Source organism: Electrophorus electricus, chromosome 18, assembly GCF_041902795.1.
Source record: "Electrophorus electricus isolate QZ-2024a chromosome 18, ASM4190279v1, whole genome shotgun sequence".
Taxonomy (NCBI): Eukaryota; Metazoa; Chordata; class Actinopteri; order Gymnotiformes; family Gymnotidae; genus Electrophorus; species Electrophorus electricus.
Genome location: NC_137514.1, coordinates 16,182,062 through 16,208,995, shown reverse-complemented (window position 1 = coordinate 16,208,995; position 26,934 = coordinate 16,182,062). Strand labels below are relative to the sequence as shown.

The 26,934-nt window shown below is 39.3% G+C and overlaps 1 protein-coding gene across 1 annotated transcript; it reads left to right on the top strand.

Annotated features, from left to right (window-relative positions):
• The first annotated feature begins 14,914 nt into the window (after positions 1-14,914).
• On the top strand, positions 14,915-19,069 carry LOC118242746 (uncharacterized). Its single transcript, XM_081701605.1, has 2 exons — positions 14,915-15,182; positions 17,811-19,069. Exons 1-2 carry the CDS (start codon positions 14,915-14,917, stop codon positions 19,067-19,069), a joined length of 1,527 nt encoding a protein of 508 aa, XP_081557731.1.
• Positions 19,070-26,934: the final 7,865 nt, after the last annotated feature.

Genomic DNA, 26,934 nt, shown 5'->3' with positions numbered 1-26,934 from the left:
ATGGCCTTTACCGAGGTCAAGATATCCTCGCTTTAGCGATTCGCGGTCAAGTCATCCGCGCTTTAAATCCGAAAACGCCTATATGCGCAATTTTACGGTATTTCGCTTCTCATTGCAAACTAACGCTCCCTAAGTAAAGAGAAACAAACGTTCGTATATTTCGAAGAGCTATTTATAATCTTTTAAAAAATATTTGGTAATATAAAAGTTGCAAGATTATCATAATATCTATTGTGCAATATTGTGATTTAACAGTGCTGCTCACCGCAAACAAGCAAAGAGGACAGAGACTTTCGTATTATTTGAAGAGATTTGGTGGAGACACACACTTTTACTGCATTTTAAAAATGCACAATATAGTTTAATTTATTGAACTTGTTTACTTTCATCATTACATTAATCACAATCGATAATACATTTAAACAGTTTAATAAGCATTGTGCAAAATAGGTTTTCTATATAATATTTCTCAGACGTTTATACTATTGCGTAGAATTTAAGATTCACGACACAGGACATTGGTTTCAAACCTGACACTTAATCTCTTTATCTCTCTCTCTGGATTCAGATCATTCAAAAAAAGTGAATAAAAATTAGAAATCTATTTCCTAAAATTCTGCACTATTAATCTCATATATTATACATAATAAACACAATAGTATTTATAAAATATACTAAAACCTATTCAATTATATATACACATCCACATAATAATAATAATAATAATAATAATAAAATATAACTTCACTATTATATTATACTGATATTTGCAGTGAAAATAACTTTCTGATTAATTTCTTCGTAATTCTGACGTCAACAAAATAACATCTGCCACAATTATTGAGGCATACAATTTTCATGCAAAAGAAACCAAATGGCTTTTGTCATTTGGATTACATATCAAGTACATTTAAGTGGCAGAAACTAGCTAATGGTTAAAAATATGGCAATGGGAGCACTCACCTGGATACAGAGAATTAAAACAAAACAAAAGTGAATAAAAGATTCTTCAAATTCTTAACACATTAAGTTAAAAATAAAATGAATGTTCGGAATGAGATTTCTCAGACTAAAGGTTAAGATATTAGCCTGCTAACGGGAACATAAGATAGCTTTGCCCATGAATAAAAGCTACTTTAACTTCTCAAAACATTTGGATCGAATTATATTTGGGTAGATTATTATACCATTTGTGATATGTACATTAATCACTAATCAATCATTTAACAAGACAGAACCGAGTGTTATGTACCACTCTCATCTGGCTTGGCCACAGACTGAGGAAAAAAATCGTGTTATAAAATAATTATGCAACCAAACTATGGGTGCCCAGAAATGACAAAATGCATCTGTACTCCCCTTGGCCATAGAAACAAACAAGATAGCATAATAAAAAAAGAAGGCTTTCCAATGACATTAAGTATTAAAACAACAACATAATATAATATAATATAATATATGAAATAATAATATTATTATAAATAATATTTCTATATCTGTTACATTTACACAATAATATTTTTCATATATGCTGTAGTGTACCATTACAGTAAACCCCCCCCCCCCCCCCGCGCTGACATGTCCACCATCGGGACTGTGAACCCCAGGCCACCATGGTAACCGCAAGCCTGGTGCATGCACAGTGAAAGACAGGCTGGGAGCCACCCCCAAGGGAGATGTCATGAATGAGGGGGAAAGGTGGAGTTCATAACGCTCCATGGTGGGTCTGACAGGACCAAAGGTGCGGCAACGTTCAGCAACAGCAGCAGCCTTAACAGGGGCGGAAGTGCAGCAGAGATGGTTCCAGAAGCGTGGTGGAGATCAGCAGCGGCAGCAACTTCAACAGGACCAGAAGCACTGCAGCGATCAGCAACGCCAGCAGCCTCAGCAGGACCCAGCCAAGACACACAGTCTGGCGCACCCACAGAGACAGTGGCCACAAACAGAGACAAATGAGGTAGTGCACCCACAGACACAGTAGGCACACAAACACAAGTGTCCACCCTCCCAGCCCTCCCTGTTCTTCATACATACATGTCCCTGGCCCTGAAGGACACACAAAGGTCTGCCTTGAATCCAGACATGCCGAGACAGACTTTTCCCCCACACGTCACAAGCCACCCAGGGAGAGCCCATCATGGAGGTGAAGCCCTTGAGGCAGTCCTATTCCTCGGCTTTGGATGGATCCACCACGTACTCATAACCCACACCTGGAATAGAGAGAGAAGAAATTAAGGAAGCAACAGCAGGAAACACAGCCACTAGACCACACACATAGTGGTCCCAGTGGAGCCAGTTTGCATCCTATGAGCCCAGCCTGGGAGCCCTCCACACTAGACGTGACAAATCCTCTACCTTAGTAGCATGCTTCCTCTTGGAGCATGCTCAGCCATGGGCGCACCCCCTTGGAGTAGTCCTAGTGCTGAGTGCATTGGCATCCTGTGGAGGTTGGTCATTCTGTGACCCAAGTGCCACAGAGCAGGAGTTTCTTGACACAGACAGACATTTATTAACAAGACAAAACAGAAACGGTAATGGTAATGGCTTTCACATAAAACAAACCAGTACACCATGATAAAGATGATGAATGATAAACACAATAACGCAAGCACAAGTAGAACAGCAAATATGGGCATGGAACAATGAACATGCACACTTACACCTTCAATGACCAACCCACTCTACACACACAGGGTTTTAAATACATACAGCGACATGTGAACAAGGTGCAAGAGGGGCATTGCTACAAACAAGTGCAGCATTTGACACTAAAGATGAAAATAATTTACTAGATAAACTCAAAAATGTTGTTGGTTTAAATCTTATCTAGCCGGTTGCTACCAGTTTGTTAACAAGGTTAGCTCTGGTGTCCAACAAGGATCTGTTCTAGGGCCTTTGCTTTTTTTCTTTATATATGCTACCTCTAGGTGACATTATAACATAGTACATAATCACTGTGCTAGTATGCTGTATGCTGATGATACTCAGTTAAATGCAGATGCAGATGTCTCAGCCAAACCAGAGGACATATGTCAGTTTAGTATTATTGAGGAATACATAAAGGACGTCAGACACTGTATGTTGAGAAACTTTCTCTCGCTTAATCCTGGAAAAACAAATGTGCGTCTATTAGGCCCAGAGACAGCTAGGTCCTCATCTCTAATTACATAATTCCATAATTACCTCAATGGTCTCTCAATCACATCTTCTCTAATAGTTAAAGATCTTGGAGTGATTATAGAACCCAGTCTCTTGTTCGAAGCTCATGTAATTAATTGAACTGCCTTTCTCTATCTCAGGACCAATGCAAAGATTAGGAACATGCTCTCCTCACATGATGCAGAAAAGCTAGTTGATGCATTTATCACTTCAAAATTGGACTACTGTCATGCCTTACTATCTGGCTGTACAACTAAGTGCCTAAACAAGCTCCAGCTAGGTCAAAATGCAGCAGCCAGAGTTCTTACGAGAACTAGAAAATGTTATCACATCTCTCCTATCTTAGCTACTTTACATTGGCTCCCAGTAAAATATTGTATTGATTATAAAATATTTCTAATGACCTACAAAGCACTGAATGGTGTTGCCCCACAGTACCTTACGACCCACCATGTCTGCTTAGATCAAAAGGCTTATTGTTGATACTGGTTTATTAGTTTTATGCAATATTTACTTTTATATGTCTATCATCTTCTCTTTCTCTGAATGACAAAAACATTTCATTTTTATATTACTGACTAATTAAAACTACTTTTAGCACAAGTACTATAATGTTCATTTTCTTTGAATCCTAACACAAAATATGCAAGCTTTTAGAGTCATCATAACAGCCTAACTTACAAGCCTTCAAATATTAAAAAGCCTGCTTTTTCTATAAACCATATTTATAAAATATCAGAGTACACACATTAACCTATTTCTGAACCCACTCCCCCTAGTGCGGGTCCATTCTGACATACTGAAATGAATCACTTAATAGCATCGAATATTCCATCCACATAAAATTTCTTAGAACTACCTGCATACAAGGTTTCACCTGTCTACATGCAACCATTCACCAGAAATCCCACACTTAATACATCATGTTTTTCCTCATTGTTTACACATCAATTAAGGCCTGCCCTTTTAAATGGCCTTTTAAAAAATATGTCTGGTATAAGACAACTTCAGATTTTGTCAAAGAAAATTCAATTACCATCAAAGCAATAGCATGAAACATTTAAACAGTATACAGAATATTAGTAAAGTTCTTTATATGCTTGCTCGAGTCTTTGAACAAAAATATGTATATTTCTTTTGTAACCTAGCACAAAATATGCAAGGCTTTACAACACAATGCACATTAGTCATGTAACGCTCACTCTGCTGAAAATGTAGACAGCTAACTTGCATTGTTTGGTCGCACACTGAGTGAGCGTGGGCACTGACCAAAGAATAGACCCCTGGATGCATCTCACCATTTCGGGTTCGCCTCATGGTTTCCTTTGCATTCGCAGTTGTTTCTGACTGGGATGCAGTTACAAGCAGCTGCTTCTCTTCCTTTGCCCAGCAGATGGAAGCGAAAATGGAGCCAAAGTGTGTGCTGGTGACAGGGGGCAGCGGTCTGGTGGGGAAGGCCATCGAGCGAATAGTGATAGAGGAAGGGGGTAGTAGAAAAGGAGAGGAGTGGATCTTTGTGTCCTCCAAAGATGCCGACCTAATGTGAGTCTCAGTTTCTCAAATTTAAGAATTATTAAAACAATAAACCGTTTAGTTAACAACACTTTTCATTTTAGTTACAAGCAATCAATTTAGCTTCACAAACTTATTTCTATAAGATAGATTAAATATTAGAGTTTATGATAAGAAATTTATAAATTTACACAGTACAATAAACAAAAATAGAAAATACTTTAAGGTATGCTTGTTTTATATATGTAGCTTATAGGCTGTCAAACATTTATAGTAAATTGTCAAAATGTCTTGGCTGGCACTCGAAATCTATTTCTATAGTTTATACTTTTATACACAATGGTAAAACAATAATTTAAAACAATGTTAACCCATGAGATAAATTGAATGGTTGGCATCCTGGAGTGTCATCCGTATGAGAAAGAGAAAGTTATGAAAACATATTTAGAAAGTATCATGTAGGGTCAGCATTCATTTTATTTTGGAAATGTTTCTTAATGTGCAGTTTCTTATAGGACTCAAATAACAAATTAGCATCAATGATAACACCAAGGACTTTTTAATTGCACAAAAACAAGCAAAAAAAATCTAGGGTTTAGGTTAAAAACCAGCAACATTATTTTAGCAGAATTAGTTTGCATCAGTTTTTTTGTTATTGTTGTTTTAAAGGGAGAATAAGGGGCTTTTTACTCTAAATGGATGATACACTGTAAAGGGAGAATGATCTATAACTTTGCATTGATTCTCTGCATTGATTCTGTGCTAAGATTCTTCTGGAAACCAGACTGAAACAGTGCTTGTTATTCCTTAAAAAAGCAGAACTGTTGTGGAATGTTTTATTTTAATAATAAAACTGAGATAATCAGAGAGATCCAGGGATCCAGATGTGTTTCTCTTAAGGAGTGCCTAACAATTAATTGGGAGCTGCTGGTGAACTGGAGCTGGAGCTATGTTCTGCAATTTGTTTTCCTCCTCCTTTGGTGCCTCCAGTCGTCCCTCGTTGTTGGTTGTCTTTTGTTGCAGTTCCTCGTTTTCCCTCTTGGCACTTTTGTTGTCCTGAGTCTTTCTTTGGGTTTGTTGCTGGTTCTTGTTCTGTGCTTCTGTTCCTGTTGCTCTGGTTTTTGTATATTCCTAATTCCGCTCTTGGTTCTTGTTTTGGTCCCTTTTTTTGTCTCTGGCTTTTGTATCTCCATTCTGCTCCATTTTGCTCCTTGTCCTGGTACCTGCTCCTGGTCGTGTTCCTTCTTTGGCTCCTGTCTGTTTCTGTGCCTTTTCCTAGTTCTGTTTTTGGCTTTTGGTGTTTTGGTTTTGCACTCCCTTGTGTTGCACGCTTTAGTGGGACCTGCTGACACATTTGGCCACCCTCCTGGCATCCCTGTTTCCATAGTTTCCCTGTCATGTCTGTTTTCCTTTACTTCCTTGTTCCGCCCTTCGTGTGTTCCTCGATTCCAGTCCTTGTTTTGATTTTCCCTATTCATATGTTCACCTGTGTCTGGTTAGTCCTTAGTTGTCTTGGTTATTTAAGCCCTGTGTTTTGTTTCCCATGTTGTCAGTTATTTTGGTAAGTTTGGTCATGTGCAGAGTCGTTGTTGTTGTCGTGCTTGTTTTGTTTTTTGCTAAGTTTGCATGTTAATTTGCCTCAGTGCTTTCCCCCGTGTCTCAGCTTCCTGGCCTCCTGTGTTTTGTTTCCCTCATTTATTAAAGAACCTCGTGCATTTGCATTCTGCCTATCGCCTTGTCCCTGCTAAAACGTTACAGTGTTTGACCCTATAATTCAGCCACTTTGTTATATATTTTTGTGATTGTGCCCCTATACTGTGTCTTTCCATTTGTTGTGTTCTATTTTGTTAGCTTAGTGCTGTTTCTAATGCTTTATGTTTAGTTTGTTGTTGTATCCATAAACATCTATTTTGTCTGAAACTTGGCTTGTCTCTGCATTATCCCTTGCCTAGTTGTCTATCTACTAATTACAAAATCTTTTTTTTCAGAAAATATTTCAAGATAACCACAGAGTGGATAATAAATTGAAATTAAAATGAAAGGTAAATGTGTACACTTTGGAACAGGCTTCCTCTTAATAGCAAACACTCTTTATAGTGTTTGCTATTAAGAGGAAGCCTGTTCCAAAGTGTACACATTTACCTTTCATTTTAATTTCAACACCATCTTTTCAAGACTTTGAACATCCTCTGAAAACAAAAGCACCTCTCTTCCTACATAAATCAAAAGGAAGGCAAGGGTTGTCTGTCCTTCTCTTAAGAGAAAAATACCCAAAGGCTTACTTGTTTCTGAGGGAAGAAAATGCACTTAATCTGTAAGGCATGTGTCCTCATTGCACACAATGAAAGAGTTGCCACTGTGGCCCATCCCAGAATGAATTCATAGCCATACTTCTACTAAATGCATGAAAGCATTCTTTGTTCTTAATAGAGAATTTTTCAGAAAAGTGTGAAAACATTTACAAGCACCTTGATCAATTTTTGCAAAAAATCCTCAAATAATTGCTTCCCATGGGCATAAAACCTATGTTTAATATAATTAACTGTTCATTCCAGTTACAGTTTGAACTCATTCCAGTTACAGTTTGATGGGTCAGTGCTGCCAGTAGCTGATCTTATGCAATAAAACAATGATTGGCTACTAGCTGGGCTGCCCCACGGAGGATCGGTTCCCTCCTGGGTCCTCCCTAGGTTTCTGCCACTGGTTTCTGCCACTGTCAGCCCTGGATTGCTCATTAGGGATCTGGAACCATACATTTCTAAAGCTGCATTGTGATATGTGTTGTAAAAAGTGCTATGTAAACAATTTTGCACTGCATACACAGTCAAATTTGGCATCAATGCTTGAAAATCATCATTATCATCATCATCTGTTTACTATAAACAGCACAGACTCTTGTATATGTTCCAGAGTCTTTAACACCTCTTTTGTACAAATAATGCTTCTCTTCAAATCTGCAAGGGTTGAATTTGATGAAACAAGTTAACCAACAAATTTAAACTATCTAGTCACTGTTGCAACTTCTTGAATTATGGGAGACCGACTTTAATAGTTCTTGATATCTCAAATCCTGTCAATTGCTGTGTTTTGGTCAAAATATTCTTCCAAGTATACACATAATCAAACATGAAAACCTGTAGAAGATCATGTATGCCTTTGTCTACTACTCAACTATAACAGCTTCATAGGCCAGCTTCATCATCACAACTTGATCTAGCTTCACTGGGAAACTGTATAGAGAAGATTAACAAAGAGCAAGAGTGGCTGGACTGAGCTGTGAGGGCAAAGATACTCACCAGCCAGTTTGTGTATCTAACTCTGCCTTGTTCTATATAAACCACATTTTTACCATTCAGGCTGAGCAGATGCTGGATTACTATTATGTGGCAAACCAACACAGCTACAAATCCCCCCTCTGCCCTGCCTTTGACAAAGGTGAACACACCCCCATTCTTCTTTAGACATAGACAAAACCACAAACAAGATAAACTGGTTCTTAGGACAATATTATCAAAGGAGTGAGGAGGCCCTCCTCATTTTTCAGGATTATTTCTATTCCACAGATTGTTAGTCGGGCAGTAGATTTGGACATTGATGTTTATATGTACTGTGACTGATTACATCAGTATGTGCACTGACAATATTGTCACACAAATCCTCATTAAATAGCAAGGTCCAATCCAGGTACAATCTTCTAAGGGCCAATAAGGTCCATCACGATGGCACTGATAGACTACAGGAACAAGATTGAGTCATACTACGTATTTCACTTGCTGTATCCTGAATGCATGTGGGATGGGGCAGTGGTAGCTTAGTGATTAAGGTACCTTGACTTGTAATCAGAAGGTTGCTGATTCACACCCCACCACTGCCAAGTTGCCACTGTTGGTCCCTCGAGTAAGGCCCTTAACCCTCAGTTACTCAAGTTGTAGTTGATTATAATTGTAAGTTGCTTTGGATAAAAGGGTCAGCTAAATGCCATAAAATGTAAATGTGCCAGTCAGCTGCTGATTAAACAGCCTACACAGTTGAGTTTAGAGTATTAGCAGTGTGTTGCAATGTGAGCAACCTTTGTCTCAACATCAGAAAAACAAAGGAGGGAGTGGTCACTCCCCCTGGTATTGGGATATTTTTTGGTCAGTTCAACTGGGTAGCTCTACAACATTGTTCTGGAATAAGACAAACACACAGAGAAGTAAAAGACAATTAACATATGTACAAAGTTCATAATACTCTATATCAAACAGGAACATATTTACAGCCACTCATGAATGTATTCAACCTTCTTGGAAGTCATTATATTTATCCATTTTGAGACACTTGCATTTATTGTCCTAATCAGCATTTTCTCTAGAATACTATTTTTATGTATTAAAAAGCCTAGTCCAAGTATTAATAGTTTACAACAAAAATACAAGTGATAAAGTGTTGTAGTAATACTGTAAATGTTGATTATCAAAGCAACTGAATACCTTTGCTGCTATTTGAAAACAAAGCCAAACCCAGTCTCCACATATAGAAGACAGACAGTAATATAATCCCTGAGCTCTTCAAATTTCCTGCAGTGTACACCAAATGTGAGATCAGCCTAGAGCTGAGGAAAATGATTGATAATAAATGAATAACATTAAAAAAAAAAGCTTTGGAGCTCAGGTCTCTAACCTCCATAACATACTTGGTGGTTTATCTGGCCTTTGACTCTGCAAATGGAGAAAAATAAATATCCTGCTAAAGCTATCTTGCAATCAAACTAAATGTAGAATAAAATTGTTTTTTACCATTACTTCACTAATGTTATCTTGTATTACAACATGTGTTTCATTGTTACTACAATGTGGAGTAATAATAACTATATTCTTTGACTGCTACCTTACATGGAATATAGTTTTACAGACTGTTTCTAAATATTTATTTCTAGTAACCTCATCATCATATTATGGGTCATAAACCATGACATCATGTGTCGAAGACAGAGGAAAGGCAGGACACATTTGTGGAGATGTGTAAGATTTACTGAGGGCCGTATTTTTTATCAATAATAAAATCCATGGTTGTTTGGCCAGGTATCAGAGACACAAATCTAGGTACATTGAAAAGGATGTAAAATAAAACACACAAAGAGAAACAAGGACATGAAAACAGCTCAGGTAATGAGAGCTACAATGGCAACAACAATAACAATCACAACGACCTGCTAACCAGATACGAGGGTATAAATATACAACCAAATCAGGGAAATCTATGTAAACTTTAATTATAATATGAACTTTAGTTTTGAAAACTCCAATTGTTTTGCCATGAAATATTCCTCATGTAAGATTGTAAGATGTAAGATTGCAAGATTGTAAAATTGTCTTACATCTAATCTGAGAAAATCTGAAAAATTAATAATGTGTACTTAATTACAGTTTTGATTGGAAATGAAATTAAATGAGGGTGGTTTATGACATTAGCCCAACACTGTGTGCTTATGTAAGGTAAAGGGAGACTAACCAGTGAAGAATTTGTTGTTTTTTTGTCATGATTTTATAAGTAAACAGGTGTAGCAAAGCCTACTATTTATTTAAGAGCCAGTGTGAATGTATTTGGTATATCCATTGTTAGGGTTTAACATGCAGGAGTAACTTGTAACAATTAAACAAAAGAAAGAAAAACACAGGCCATATGTTTCTAAAATATGTTTATTGAAATAAAAGAACAATCTAGAACAATGTCTCTCTCTCTCTCTGACTGACCATAACTCAAACCACTTTCTATTTGATTCAGGAATTTGTGTGCATGTGTGTGTAAATTGGTCCACTAGAACACCCTTAATGGTATGTATACTTAATGAACACTCTACTACAATGTACCCATGTAAAGAATGGATAGGTCTAATAAACAATGTCAGTGTATGTGTTTGTGTGTATGTTGTAATGGTTACAATGGTGACAAATGAATGATGGCAATCCTGGAGTGCAGGCTTGGTGTGCCCAGAGACTGCATAGGGCACATTTCACAGATCCTTTGGTTTGGAACTGTCAAACAGCTGCCAACACAGAAGTTTTCATCATTGGAGGAATCTCAAAATTCTCAGCATTACAGCAGTAGCTTTAAACTTTTTCTTGGTGGGCTTTCTCTCCTTTTTCTTTTGATTGGCTTTATTCTTTCCTAACATAGTCTTGCCAGGTAAGGAGAGTCACCAGGCAAGATGTTGGAGAATGCAGCTGGAAAGCACCAGATGTCAATGAGGTATGAATGGTGAATGACTTGCGAGGGGACATTGTCACACTCCTCAAAAATGTCAGGATTGGAGGGTCAAATGCCTGTGGATATGAAACCAGCTTGAATGTTTTTGGGTGTTGCAGCAACAGGCAGAGCAGGTTTTCACAGTACTTGGAACAAATATATCCTTATTGTCATGGTAGGATTTATCTTCATCCAGGCATCACTTGCAGTGTTCACCATTTTCTTAAATGGGCTGTAGACACCGGTCCAATGGCTGAAGTGGTGGAGCTTTCTGCTGTCAACCTAGCTGGGTCCCAGCATGTTCCTGCCCTTCAGCCCAAGACCCTGGTGTCTGGGGTGGAGGAATCGAAGTATTTTTGAGGGGTTGTCTCTAGGCACTTGCATCAGGCTCTTAAGGCCCAGCAGGCCTGCTCCATGGAACATGTATGGAGGACAAAGGGACTGTGCAGGGACTAATGTGTTCTGTGCTCTGTGTTCCCCTGTATTGCAGGTTCCAGACCCCGGTGAGGAATGGGTTGACCAGCCTCCTCACCTCAGTGCGCTCAGACACATGTACCACGTTGTTATGTCCTGTGTTTGTTTTTGGTATGTGTGTGTGTGTTGCATGTGGAGTCTGCTTGTGTTCCACATTCCAGTACAGAGTTTATGGGGAGGAAATAAAGGTTTGACGTGGTTTATGACCTTGTTTCCAATTTTAACTTTGCTCTTACCTTTGCTCTAATACTTAGTTTCCAGTTGTATATGTGTATATATTCCACTTTGTTCCTATTGTTGTGTGTTCACTGGTGTGTCGGGAGTGACTGCCATTTTGTTTGGGGTGTAGGTTTGATCTGTGTTTTCCACTGTAAGTGTAGTTGTTTGTGTATTTTCTTTAGTCTGTGTAGGTGAGTGATTTTTGTTTCTTGTGTGGATTTGTTTGTTACTTTGGCCTGGGTCACTCCTGATGTTATACTCCAGTGTCACACTGTCTCTTCTACAATACACTAGCTATCACTGAACTACTTTGGTCTGTTGAGATCTGATCTTTAGCCATTTTTTTTTCTCACACTTCTTGTTACAGCCTGGAGCCTAGACATGGTCAAATCTAGTTTTGTATTCAGTACCACAAGGAATAAACCCATCAGGAAAGATTCTGCTCCTTTAGGCTTGAAGATCATCACCTTGATGCTGCAGGATTATGCCTTACTTAACCTCCATTTGTATTTCCACATTGCTGCCTATACAGTTAAGACAACTTACCAAACCAATAACTGGAAGTTGGAAAATGCACTACAAATTTTATCAGTGAAAATAATTACATTCCTTTAAATTATTCTTGCAAGCACATGTGTAGTTTTGTTGGGGGATAGGGAGACGTGTCTACTCAAATAAATCCTGCTCACACTTCTCATATAACGTGTTAGGTAGGGTAGTGTGAGTGGTGTCCCCTCCCAAAGGTGAAATGAAACCTACACCACTTCTTGCAATTTCTGTGCCACAACTACATGTCTCTACTTCTTGTCCACATCTCTTTCACCACCCCCCTTATACTGAAGTCCTGAAAACGTATCCATTGTCAGTATCTGACAAAAATTCCACAAGTCCAACACTTTATAGACATAATACAAAATATTCAAGCAAATACACAAATACGCAAATACACAAAATTTATATATGCTAATTGTCAGAGCTAACAGAAAACACTAGCTTTATCTCCTCCACCTTGTCAAACAAGCTCTTCTGTGTTGGCACCGTCTGAAACAACAACAGAGCAACTTTGCTAGAACAACTGCTGTTTGGGACTTTTTTATCTAAGCTAAAGTGGTCAATGTTTTCCTGTGTATCCTGGAAGAATTTTTGATTTTCAGTATGGATGAGCCACAGTGTGTCCGCACCCATTTACTGTTTAGTTTCCTATTTAGAGTGTCAGCCATTTTGTAGTGTTGTCCGAATTTTCAGTGGTCAATTCAGAATCCAATTCATTATATTGTTATCCATAGTTCACCATAAATGTAATGAACTAATGTACTGCAAGATAATTTCCTATGGCAGATGTTAGTGCTGTATTTATATGAATGCCAGTATAAGAGACATGCTGCCTGGTTTGCCATCACTATTTTAGTTGTGATCCCAAAAGTAATAGTCACAGAATGTTAATCTAATGAAGAATAGATGAAGCTCTTGCTGAAGAAATAAACATTTACTCAATAAAGCATTTCACTCAATAGTTTTTATTTATAAATGGGAACATGGACATGGCTATAGCATTATGTATTAAAGTCATTAAATAATACATATAAGGTTGAAAACACTGCTAAATTGTCATACTTCAGTGTGTTGTGATTGTACCAGTAGTCTATTTATTGTTGATGTTCTGGAGATTTCATGACAAAATGTCACAATGATACTGCCTCTTTCTGGCAGAAGATAGTGTTGTTTGAATTTGTAGTCAGTCGTATCCTCAATGGGTTGATAATACTAATACTACTACTACTACTACTACTAATAATAATAATAATAAGAAGAAGAAGAAGAAGAAGAAGAAGAAGAAGAAGAAGAAGAAGAAGAAGAAGAAGAAGAAGACGAATAATTTCTATATCAACTTGATGTTGATGTTTAATAATTATGTCATTTACAAACTGTTGAATTCTTTGTAATTGAATTCCCTGCATGTTGATTTCACTGCCAGGTCGACATTCTCTTTGGGGGCTGAGCCGCCCTAAGGGTGAAATCATGGACTCACCCAAAGAGTTATGTAACCAGCCAACACATAATGTAATGAACTGTGCTCAAAAAGGGTGTGACCATAGGCTTAGCAGGACTGTTGAAACTCACAGAACAGACACAGAAAGCACTAACAAAAATTCACCACTTTGTTTCTAGCTCTTAATGACTCAGTAACACTGGTAGGTATTATTACATATTGAAAACAGGGTGCCATGTATTGTCAAGTAAATAAAACTGAATACATGCAGTAAAATGTTCTTAAAATCTGAATATAACATTACACATCACAGAAACAGGTGCTCTGCAAATTTAGCTAAACGATAAGGAAAATGTAATTATTTCCTGATTAATATCATTATTCACTCCTCTACAAATATCTTCTAATGCTGAAGTTTGTTATTCATGCTCATATTTTCACATGGGGATTCCTTTCCTTACCACTGTTGCCATTTTTCTTCTCATAGTTTGTCTTTCTTCCATTGTGTTCAGTGTGAACAAGCATCATTGCAAAATACAGAATCAACACTTTTCACCCCTCCCCTAATTTGCTTGGTCCACAGTTTTTCGGTTTGTCATTCACTCCTGGCATACCTAAAAGCAGTGGAATATCTCAGAGTTTTGTAACTTAAATTGGAAACCATTATGCTTTTAGTATCATGGATTGATAAAGCTATAAGAGGACTCCTAGAAGAAGTTGTGGACTCTTTGCCTGCAGACTTGTTTACTGACATAAAAGGTAAAACTCTTATTTTAAAAATAGATAATGTTGTTCTATAGTTTCACAAATGAATTCAATTTGATTTAATGCCATTGAATTTTATAACTCCTCCAACAGTTTCCCAAGTGAATTACATTTTATTAATGTTAAAATGGATTTTACATGGTATTATTTTTAAATGCTAAAAAATGCTGTAAACTAAGAATCCTTTCAAACATATGTTATATTTTTTTTTTTCAATTTTTATTTATTTATTTTTTTTTTTAATCAATTTACAAAATGCAAAGTGAGGGAACAAAATAAAAATCAAAATCAAATCAATATTTGGTGTTACTACCCTTTGCCTTCAAACCAGCATCAATTATTTTAGGTACACGTGCACAAAGTCAGGGATTTTGTAGGATTATAGTCAGGATTATAGTAATTATACCAAACAGGTGCTAATGATAATCAATTTCACATGTAGCTTGAAACACAGTGATTAACTGAAACATAAACAGATGTGTCGGAGGCTTAAAACTGGGTGTGGAACAACCAAACTGCTACAAGGTGAGGTTGTGGAAGACAGTTTCATGTCACAGATCATACAGCATGGCAAGACTGAGCACACCAACAAGACACAAGGTTATAGTTATACTGCATCAGCAAGGGCTCTCCCAGACAAAGACTTCAAAGCAGACTGTGGTTTCCAGAGGTGCTGTTCAAGCTCTTTTGAAGAAGCACAAAGAAATGGGCAACGTTGAGCATGGTAGACACAGTGGTCGGCCACGGAAACATAATGCAGCAGATGAAAAACACATCAAGCTTCAAAATCAGAAGATGTCCAGCAGTGCCATCAGCTCAGAACTGGCAGAAACCAGTGAGACTTAGGTACACTCATCTACTGTCTCGAGAAGTCTGGCCAGAAGTGGTCTTTATGGAAGAGTTGCAGCCAAAAAGTCATACCTCCAACAAGGTCAAGTGACTCAACTATACACAAAAACATAGGATCTGGGGTGCAGAAAAATGGCAGCAGGTACTCTGGACTGATGAGTCAAAATTTGAAATATTTGGCTACAGCAGAAGGCAGTGTGAAGTGCCAGAGAATGGTACAATAATGAGTGTCTGCAGGCAACAGTGAAGCATGGTGGAGGTTCCTTATAAATTTGGGGCTACATTTCTGCAAATGGAGTTGGAGAATTGGTCAGGATTAATGGTGTCCTCCATGCTGAGAAATGCAGGAATATACTTATCCATCATCCACCATTAGGAAGGCATATCATTGGCCCCAAATTTATTCTGCAGCAGGACAACGACCCCAAACATACAGCCAATGTCATTAAGAACTATCTTCAGCGCAAAGAAGAACAATAAGTCCTTGAAGTGATGGTATGGCCTGATCTCAACATTATCGAGTCATTGAGTCATGAAGAGAAAGAAGGATTTGAGGAAACCTACATCCACAGAAGATCTGTGGTTAGTTCTCCAAGATGTTTGGAACAACCTACCAGCCAAGTTCCTTCAAAAACTGTGTGCAAATGTAACAAGAAAAATTGATGCTGTTTTGAAGGCAAAGGATGGTGACACCAAATATTGATTTGATTTAGATTTCTCTTCTGTTTGTTCACTGCATTTTGTTAGTTGATGAAAATAAACTATTAGCACTTCCATTTTTGAAAGGATTCTCAGTTTACAGCATTTTTTCACACCTGCCTAAAACCTTTGTAGTAGTGTGTGTGTGTGTGTGTGTGTGTATACATATATTCAATCACATATGATAGAAGAAGAATAACATTTATTACATCCTGAGATGTAATGTGTATGTGTGTGAGAGAGAGAATGTGTGTGTATGCCATTTTTCTTTCATTTCTGAACATAGGCTGATGACATAGATTGATCCTCACCACACACCTTCCCTCTCAAGGACTCTGCCAGGGATTTGGACCCCATGAAAAAAAAAAAGTACCTGAAGTTCTAATAATTTTTAGGATCCTTGTTCAGTCACAGGCCCTTAGAATCATCCTAATGCCTCACCCATACGGCATCACTGTGCCTCCTCAAAAACAGATGGATGCATGATGACCCTGATCAAAACCAGTGTAAACTATAGACTAATTTAACATGTAGATTTCAATGTGTATGATCAGCTAAACACAAATAGGGAAATAACTAGATCATTTATTAGAATAATTATGCAGGTAATCATACAACTAATTACAATGAAATAAATAAATAAAATTAAAGCAGTCTAAGTTAAGTCATAGCAGTATACAGAAAAAGAATGACAGTTTATAGAAGCATGGAGTGATAAATGATTTAAGTGTGAACAAAAAATTGCACATAGTTTTGAGTTTCATTTTAAAAGGTTGTAAGTGAAGTAGGGGTTATAAAAAATTAAATAGACATTATGGAAAATTATGATTTTAAAAAATGGGTAGACATAGTGAAAAACAAAGGGAATTAGAAAGTGGTGTAGTAGCCCTGTATGTGTATGGCAGTGTGATTTATTATTTTATATGCATGTATTTCTACAGTAATGTTCATGGCCCTGTGTATATGGAATATGTAAATGTGCTTTTACTTATGAGATTGGCAATGAAAAGATAATTCTTTAGTTTCTTTTTATGTGAAAATATAAGGAAGAAAAGAAGCTTATAATAAGAGAAGACTGAAGGGGATAGATATTGAAGCACATGAAGTATAAATAGGAGAATTACAATTTTTTTTTTAAATCTACTACTTGTTTATATAGTAATATTAAGTGTTGTTTTTAAGATTTCTTATATTCCAATAGGAAGCTTTAGAAAATGGCACTTAAATTCTGTCTCCAGAACTATTACAATTTTGTGAACAGAGTAAATAAAATCAGTTTTGTATTTCCTAACATGTGCTCACATTTAAAAAAAAATGTAACTAAATGTTAGAAATTGAGTAGATTTAGCTATAATGTCACTAGTTTTTCAGTAAAGTATTAGAGAGGAATTTCATTGTTACCTGCTACTTTCTTTGTCTGAATCTCCCACAGGCATGCAGGCTAAATACAGATTATTCAAGAAAATCTTAAATAGGTATTTAGGAAACTGAGAGCTCCTCTGGGAAAATAGCATACCTATACAAAGTGTGTACAAAGTCCTGCAAATGAACAAATTGTCTTGTGATAATTGGCTGTTAAATGGATGGTTTTAGTGTTGTGTAAAGCTTTACCCTCTTCAATCAGGTGTTACTTTTAAACATACCAAAACAGGTACAATGTGCTTTCAGCTTGAACTTTCTTAATAACCTCAACATAAATATCTAAATATCTTAAAAAGAACTCATGTGATAGGAGATCCTAGTTATATGTGTATTCAGAAAACAAAACAAAACAAAACAAGAATGCTTGTGCTAATGCAATTACATAATATTTTGTTGTTTTTTTTATTCTACAGATGTCAGACTGGGCATTGGATTAAAATGAAAAAGGCAAATGTCAAGCTATTTGTTTTGCTTTCACTTTTTGTGATTCTAGGATTTATCCTGGTTCAAAAATTTGCTGGATATATATGTGGAGGTACACTTATTTACAGATATCCTATGCTGAGTAAATCTGAAACAAAGAAAGTTTTTTTCACAAAAAATTCCATAACATCCATTAAACATTCAGAGCATATTGCTGTATCTGCATTCATCGATCACAGAATCAATAAGGCCATTCGAGTTATCAGCATAATCAGAAGGGATAATCTGCAGCCTCTTTACTGCATCTACTGTAATGATGACCATGACTGCCAGACTGCTGAGGCTGAAGTCCAGATACACAGTGACCATTTTGGCTTTCCATTTGCAGCTTCAGATGTGCTGTGTCATGGCGCGCACACTCAAATTGCAACATGTGTAGCCATTTCAACCAGTGCAAACATCTCAAATGTTCACGCTGAAGATCTCTTGCCCATAAAGAATAAAGTGACCCATGAATCATTTAAGTTCAATTTCACTGTCTGTATCTCCAACCTTTTTGAAGGCTACAATAATGTTCTGCAATTTGTACAAACAGTGGAAATGTACAAACTTCTAGGTGTGCAACATGTAGTGATCTACAACACGAGCTGTGGCCCTGACCTGGAGAAACTCTTACAGCATTATAAGAGGGAAGGAATAGTAGAGATTGTTTCATGGCCTATTAATAAATTCCTTAACCCATCTAAAGGATGGAACTTTGTGGAACATGGTGGAGACCTCCACTATTATGGCCAGTTGGTAACACTCAATGAGTGCATTTATAGAAACATGTATCAGTCCAGATATGTTCTCCTGAATGACATTGATGAGATCATCATGCCTTACAAACATGCTAACCTTCCATTACTGATGGAGGATCTTCAACAAGAGCACATAACTGTGGGTGTATTTCTCATTGAGAATCACATTTTCCCCAAGACACAGTTTGAAGAGACTCATCGATTCAGTCGACCAGAATGGAGAAATATATCTGGCATCAATATTATGGAACACATTTATAGAGAACCAGATAGAAAATATGTCTTCAACCCCAGAAAAATGATCATCAACCCAAGGAGTGTTGTACAAACATCAGTACACTCAGCCCTGGCACAATATGGAGATGTGTATTATGTACCTTTTGATGTGTGTCGAATTGTTCATGTGAGAACACCACTACAGGGGCATCTTATCAAAGAGCAACTGTTTGTTGACACAAGGGTGTGGGACTTTGAGGCAGAACTGATATCAAATGTTGATAAAACTCTACAGGCTTCTGATTTGATATGAATTACAGATTAATACGACCTTCATTGTAGTGCTTCTTTTTCTTCTGTGGTATTATCTCTGTCATAAATGTATGTATATGTCTAGAATTAAAAATATGTAAAATTGTGATTTAACAATACTTATATACAACATGTTTTGTGATACAGCAGTTTTATAGCTGTTGGTTTACCATTTATTATCAATCTTCCTACTGCTACACATAGATACTCCAGCCTCCCATAATGTCAGCAGGCTTGCTCCACAAATTTTAATAAATATTCTACATTTTTTTCAAAATCAGGTTTTTGTGTATTCATTGCACTCTCATCTTAGTAGTAGAGACAATGCTACACCAACATAAAATAAATCATTTGACAAAAGCCAGACATCAGACATTTCTTCAATACCTTAGGCAATAAGTAACAAATAAATAAATGAGCACTGCAGCAAGCTAATAAACAACAGGAAAATAACAAAACCAAAACACTGGCAGTAATAGCTTGTGGCATAGCCATGCAAATAAGCAGCCTCCAAATTTGGCATGTCTTGTAGGCACTGTACTAGCGAGCAATGCACAGAACTGGAGAAGAGTACCTGTGGGCTTTAAATAAGGGAGAGAGCAAACAAGGCACAGGAGCTTGTGTTTAGTAGCTGGTGATGGCGAGCGGGAGAGGTGCGGTGTGTTTGTAAGTTTGTCAGTGGGTGTGTCCCTCAGGTTTGGTACACAGGACACCTTGAGTGTGTGTCAGTGGGATGTAATGCCGGGAGAGCATGCCCTTCTTCATGTTCTTGGATCCTAGGCTATACAGCACCTGGAAAAGAATACAGACCATTGAGCTTGCCTGGTGTTACGCCTCTTGGTGGTTCTTGTTGTCCGTAATGACTATGAAGGTGTGTCATGCATTCTCTAGCCAGTACCTCCACTCCTCAAATGTGAAATCATGGCTAGTAACCCCCAGTTATTGACCCTGTAATTCCATTTTGCAGGGGTCAGATGCTGGGAAAAAAGGCTAAAGGTTTGAACTTGGTATTTTCCTGACTGAAGAGACAGCCCCACCCCCCAATCAGAGACATCGATCTCCACAAAGAAGTGCTTCTTGGGTTCAGGCTGCTGCAGTACTAGAGCATGATTTTAGGCAACCTTGAGGTTTTTGAAGGCCTCAGTCACTGCTGGCATCACTTCAGGCAGGTAGTTTGCCCATAGACCTGGTCAATCAGGAGCTTGGCCAGGTTGGTGAAGGACGACATGAACCACTTATAAAAATGATCAACCCCAAGGAACTGTGGATTCTATTAATGACCAGGAGTGTCTAGTTCATTAGAATCATTATAATCACAAGACTAACAATGTAAACAAGCTAAATTTAACATAAACAATTCATGGTGGATACAGGTAGCTAGCTAAGCTAATAAAATGTAAAAAAAAAAAATTAGAGAAACAATGTAAATATGACTTCATATTTTGTGCAGTGACCGAATACCATTGCTTCAAATATACTTCAAATACCAAATGACCAGCAAATGAATAAATGCAAAGTTTATTTATTAATGAATAAAACAAATCATTGATATCATAAGATAGGTAGAGTACTGTAGCAGACTTGGCTCAGGTCTACAGAATCCCTAACAAATGACAACGGACGGAGAAAGGAAAGGAAAAATGAAATAAGATAAGCAGGGTAGAGTAACTTCAAAGCCAATTGAGTAAGCCAGAGGGCCTAGACCTAAATATAATGGTAGCTTATATAATGAGCTACTATAGGTAAAAAAGAAAATTGCCTGAGAGGGGGTTCCCTAATGGGAAATTAGATGTGCAGTTACTATCTGATCTAAAGAGGGGGAGAAATATCGGTAACGTGGAGCAATCAAGAGCTGGATGCATATCCTGAGAAGAGCAAGATTTATTAAGGGCAAATCCGTAATCAGAGTTGTGGTCATGGTTCAGCATCATAAAGCTAATATGAAGAGTTTGGGAATACATAATAAAGTGCATGAAATAAAACATGCAATGACAAAAAGGGGATGCAGGCTACAACACAAATACAAGCAACATGAACAGGCTGTGCAAAATGGGTAGAGTAAAACAATAAGGGCTTAGAATACAAACAGAGGCAAGGAATAACATATGACCAGTGCACAAACAGAGAACATGTACTAATAAGCGTTAACAAGACACAGGTGTAACAAATGATGGGCAGAGATAAAGAAACACAGAAGTAAAACAAAGACATGAGACAGGAAAACCATGGTTATAGGATGTTTGGGAGGGCCAATCGTGATAATATTAATCTGTACCAAATTATCTATGGGAAGGACAGGTATCCAGAGCTAGCATATGAATGTGATGGCAAGATGGATAGTCTGCTCACAGGAGAGGGTTAGAGAGCTTTGATGTAAATGATCTCCGGACGAGTGTATACCAACATATTCCAAACTTTCAAACTGCCTTGTCCGCTACACAGACGCACTAGTGACGCACTACTTAGAGACAGAAAGCAAGGTTTTCTGCTCACGAGAAGACCCTTCGAATGGGAAATAGTAAAATCCAGTCGTCCTTTAGATGGACTTTTAATAAGTCTTACAGATCTAGGTATTCTTGGCTGTGAACTCATCCATAAATTCCAAGTGAGGTATTTTATGTTCCTTGCAGAAGTGATAAACCTTTCTTATAGAGCGGCTTTGAAGACCTGATAAGAGGGTTGAGTTGCCATCCTGGCAAGGCCAAAAGGGTTCTGGAGTTGATAATAGAGGACTACAAGGGTTAATGTTATGACTTGTCCTTGAGGTGAGGGTCATGTTGAGCAGGAGTACAAAGGATGGTATCCCAATGCATCTTGATAAGGAGATCTTCCAAGAGGGGTGTTGGAGTTAACTCAGGGTTGATTGCAGTCACAAGAGCAGGGGCTAGAGTCTCCTCTACAGTTTTATTTAGCACCACTTAGTGATGTCGCACAAGTTAAATTAGTTAGTGATGTTGTGTAAAATACATTAGTAGTTAATGATCTTGTGTCAGATACAATAGTGGTTTGTCATGCTTTGCGATTCCAGCAAACAATTCCCAGAACACCTCACGAGCCACATATCACATAACATGAAGATCTGTGAAGGAACATTGGACTAGGTTGGGGTTGGGTGGGGGGGGAGGGAACAGAAGGGGAAAAAAATGGAACAGACCTGAATGTGAAAAAACGAATAGCACACCTTTCCACACAGTCATACACATACATACACCTTTGATATAAGTGGACACAGGACAACACACCACTCTTACCATTTGTCGGGTGTAATAGAATTCAATGAGCTTTGTGTGTTTCTATAGTCACAGCATATGATCAGGCAGTAATAATGCAACAGTTAACCTTACACAAGCCTTCTGTGCAGTAAACAGGATAAGCCAGCAGACCATTGCACTGCTACAGAGGAAGCGTGGTGTCAAAAGCATCATATGATGCTTGCATATCTGTCTCTGTTCATGGGGTTCAGCGACAGAATAAGAGGAAGCATTATGTGCTTAGACAGCATATGTATGATTTAGATAAGATCCTTTTAAGGAATTGTTTTTCATTGCTTTCTTTAGGCGTTACCGCCACTGTCGGTGTATAAAAGGAAGATAACTGCACTGTGAGACAGTTCTCTATCTCTGTGATACAGGGAACAGAACTCAATAAACTTCTTACTACTCAGTGCAAAAAGCTGTCTGTGTTGAGTAGGGTGTTGCAGGTAAAACCTACCCTTTCGACACTCAGAACTGTGAAGAAACCTATAAGATGGGTGTGCTGTCATTTGTGATACTTGAGTGCTGTATCATATTTAGTGCATACACCCAGGAAGATTCAAGCGTGACCACATCTCTGATAGTTTGGGAACCAGCAAGTTTCTTTGATGTGGACCTTAGAGGAAGAAATCGCTGGTTCATGCACCCACACAACCCTCATATGGACTGTTCCGGGAGCCGTATACTTGAGTGGGCAGGTTTCTGTGAAGGTAAATGCCTCTGTACCCTGGCCATACTTCTCCGGTCTACGACCATCGAGAACCCAGAGGCGAACAACCTATTCCAAGTACCCTGGGAGTATAGTGCTCTGGCACAGGTATTTAGTCCTACAATGGCCACCCAGCTCCCTCTTCACTGCAAATGGGGCTGTGCCATTACGCTCAAGGAGGGTCCCTCTCCACCTTGGTGTAAAATCTACCCTCTATCTCAGGAGGAGGAGAGGAGCATGGGTCAATACATAAAAGAGGCTTTGCAGCAGGGCTACATCCATCCCTCCACCTCTCCAGCCTTGGTGAGTGTCTTCTTTGTGAAGAAGAAGGATGGGGGACTGAGACAGTATGTGGATTACTGGGGCCTTAATGAGTTATTAGTACCCTATACTTACCCTCTAACTTTAGCCACATTAGAACAGTTAAGGGGAGCTTGTTATTTCACAAAATTGGTCCTATGATGCGCCTATAATTTGATAAGGATTAGGAAAGGTGACAAGTGGAAGATCGCCTTTAGCACAACTTCCAGACATTATGAATACTTGGTTCTGCCATACGGTCTCACCACAGCTCCCTCTATATTTCAGGTCTACATTAATGAGGTTCTAAGGGAGTTCCTGAATAAATCCGTCATTGCCTATATCAACGACATTTTGATCTATTGTTCTTCCTGGAACCAACATGTGCATGACATGAGGGCTGTCCTCCAGGTCCTTTTGCGTAATCACTTGTACTGCAAACTAGAAAAGAGTGAGTTCCACCACCAGGAGGTGAGCTTCCTAGGTACTTTTGGGGACAGGCCAAGAGATTTCCATGAAAGACGGCTGGGCAGGCCCCTCGGGGAAGCTGGAGGCAAAATATGAAGGCCCATACAACACACTAGAGCAAGTTAATGATGTCACGTATCATGTGGGTTTGCCAGGAAGCAGTAAGACATCTTGAGCTTTCCTCATGTCTGCCCTGAAACCAGTGGTGGAGGGTGCCCTTGCAGAGGAGGGTTGCCCCCTGGGTCCTCCGCCTTACCCATTTGGGCACTGCTAGATTCACATCCTGGTTGACTGGGAGAGGTATGGTCCAGAAGAACGAAGCTGGCTACCGGTCTCCCAGGTATTGGACTCCGACCGCATCATCTCCTTCCACAGAGAGCACCCAGGGAAGCCTGCTCCACGAAGACCAGGCTGGCCTTGTGTCAGGAGGCTGGCGGGGTCTTCGGAGGGGGGTTCTGTCACAGGAGGCCAGCCTGCCAGCAGGAAGGGGACACCCACTCTTGATAGGGATCACTCCACTTCCCAGCCTCGCTCCCCATCCCTGGAGTATTGATTGTATGCACCTGTCCCTGCTAAGTGTGTGACTATTTAAACCCACAGGTACATGAAGACAGTGCTGTACATTAACTGCCAATCCCTCAGCATCACTGTTGAACGTTGTTGTGCTGCTGTCGATTCAAGGAATACTTTGGGTATTTTGTTTATTTAGTTCTTCTGTTTTTTTATTGTCTATGGATAATAAAAAGCATTTTCCCACAGCCCTGCCTCTTGCTTCAGACAATTGTACTCTAAACTCAGACAGCTGAGTTTAGAGTACAATTGGTGTGCCAGCAGTGATAAATAAAAACTCTGCTAAATGCCGTAAATGTAAACGTAAATTAGGTACATCTATGTATACCATGTCATGGAACGCTCACCTCTTCGCCACATGCAGTGGGATGATCTGTGTTTGTGTCCACACCTGCACACACCTGCACACACCTGCACCTCATCTTGTTTATGTATATGAACCCTCGTCAAAGTGTGTAGGATGTTGGTCATTGTTAATGTAGCATGCATATGTAAGTCAGTCGTCATCATTGTGTAGACAGACTGTGTTAAACACTCACTCTGTGTAGTACTGTTCAGATGTGTTTACATTCACTGTTTTGTTCTGTGTGAGCGCCCTGTTAAATGTTATTAAATGTCTCACAAAGTCGAGGGAGTCTGTGCGTCCTGCTCTTCGCCCTTGGGCATTCTGGGCATACACACCAAATAAGAAATTGCAGTATAGGACACACTGGAGTGAGGATGTTTGAGAGATCCTTCATCAGATTCATCAGCTTCTTCTTTTGTTGTTGTTTTTGTTGTCGTTGCTATTCCCAGGAAAAGAATGCTTGACCACCCCCAACCTTTATTACTGTTTACTTATTTTATGTATGTAAATTCAACAGTAAAGTGTACTTGCTGACATTTTTTTGTTTACAAATATAGATTAAAAATTTATTTAAAGAGTTCAGATTAGCCTGCTGTATCTTTTGTTCTTTGATTAAAAAAAAAAACAAACAAAAAAACAGAGCAGTATCATTAAGTTTGTACTTGTCACGGTATGGCCCCTCCTCCCAAACTTCTCCCCATGTGTGTTTGTGTGTGTGTATGTTTGTGTCGCCATGCCTGCCCTCTGTTCCACACCTGCTCCTCATTGTGTGTCATTAGTATGCATTTATAAAAGTCTATTGTTTATGTGTGACTGTTGTCGGTGTTTGACCCTGATAGCCTGTGAGCTACGTCTTCAGTGTTATATGTATTAATAAAAGTATCTTTCTGTTTTATATGACTCATCCCCGCATCCTGCTTTGCCTCCAAGCATTACAGAAACACTGACCGACGAAGGATGCCTGGGAAGGGGAGCAAAAGAAGAAAGGGGAAGAAAGTAAGCAAATGCCCTTCCACAACCCTCGCAGAGAGACCCTCCATCATCCTGGCCTCACTCCATACTCCCACAAAAGGGCTGAAGGCCACTGGTGGATTTTGGGGGGGGCCCTGCGTATGGTCCAGGGTCAGACTCTGCGGAGTCCTACAAACCCCAGCCGGACTATGGGGAGCAGTACATTGAGGTACTCTGAGATACTCTGAAGTGCACTCCGCTGGGTTCTATGACCCCTACTTGGATTACACAGATTATGGAGGGAATGGGGAGTGCAGGGACGTTAGTCTGCGGTCAGACTTGGGGTTCGACTGTGTGGAGGATCCGTCAATGGCGGTGGAGGAGGTCGTCTATGGGGATCCTCCCACTGACAGTGACGTTGAGTCTGCAGTCTCCAGGAGCGATGAGCCTCCGGCACCTAAGATACCAATCAAGGCTCCGTCCAGGAGGTGCCGCTCGGGAGCAAGCAAGCCATCCCTTGCTGAGCACATAGCGGCAAGCTCGTTCGAGAACGACACTCTCTTCTCTAGGGCACACAGCCCCGGAACTCATACGCCTCTATCTAAGTCTCGTAGAGGCAAGAAGGAAGCGACACCAGTGCCCATCCCAGAGATGGGCAAAGTAGCTAGTGCGCCTCCTGAAATGGCTCAGCAAAAGTTACCGCGAGGGCAGGTTGGACTTCAGCCCAGCCAACAACTGGGGGACAGGCCAGAGCTCTTGCCAGCTTACCTAGACTCTTAATCAAACCTGTCCCTGTCACTCTGACTGATGCCATCATGCTGTCTGTGCCAGTTGCTTTGTTTCCCTTTGTGTCAGTGCCTGTATCTGTCAGTGTGTCTGTGCCTGTATCTGTCAGTGTGTCAGTGCCTGTACCTGTCAGTGTGTCAGTGCCTGTACCTGTCAGTGTGTCTGTGCCTGTACCTGTCAGTGTGTCATTGCCTGTATCTGTCAGTGTGTCAGTGCCTGTATCTGTCAGTGTGTCTGTGCCTGTACCTGTCAGTGCATCAGTGCCTGTATCTGTCAGTGTGTCAGTGCCTGTACCTGTCAGTGTGTCAGTGCCTGTATCTGTCAGTGTGTCAGTGCCTGTACCTGTCAGTGTGTCTGTCCCTGTATCTGTGGTCATCCTGGTCCCTGTCCTTCCCCCCTCTGTCCTGCTCCTTCTGGCCCATGTCAGGTTGCTCGGTCCAGCTACTTCGCCATTTGGAGATGGTTTCGGGGCCGTAGCCCAA

Bases quoted from the DNA above. Each gene is read 5' to 3' on its own strand.
- LOC118242746 (XM_081701605.1), top strand. From the start codon at position 14,915: ATGGCAAGACTGAGCACACCAACAAGACACAAGGTTATAGTTATACTG. The intron at 15,183-17,810 runs GTGAGACTTAGG...TTGTGATTCTAG, and splicing joins CTCAGAACTGGCAGAAACCA to GATTTATCCTGGTTCAAAAA.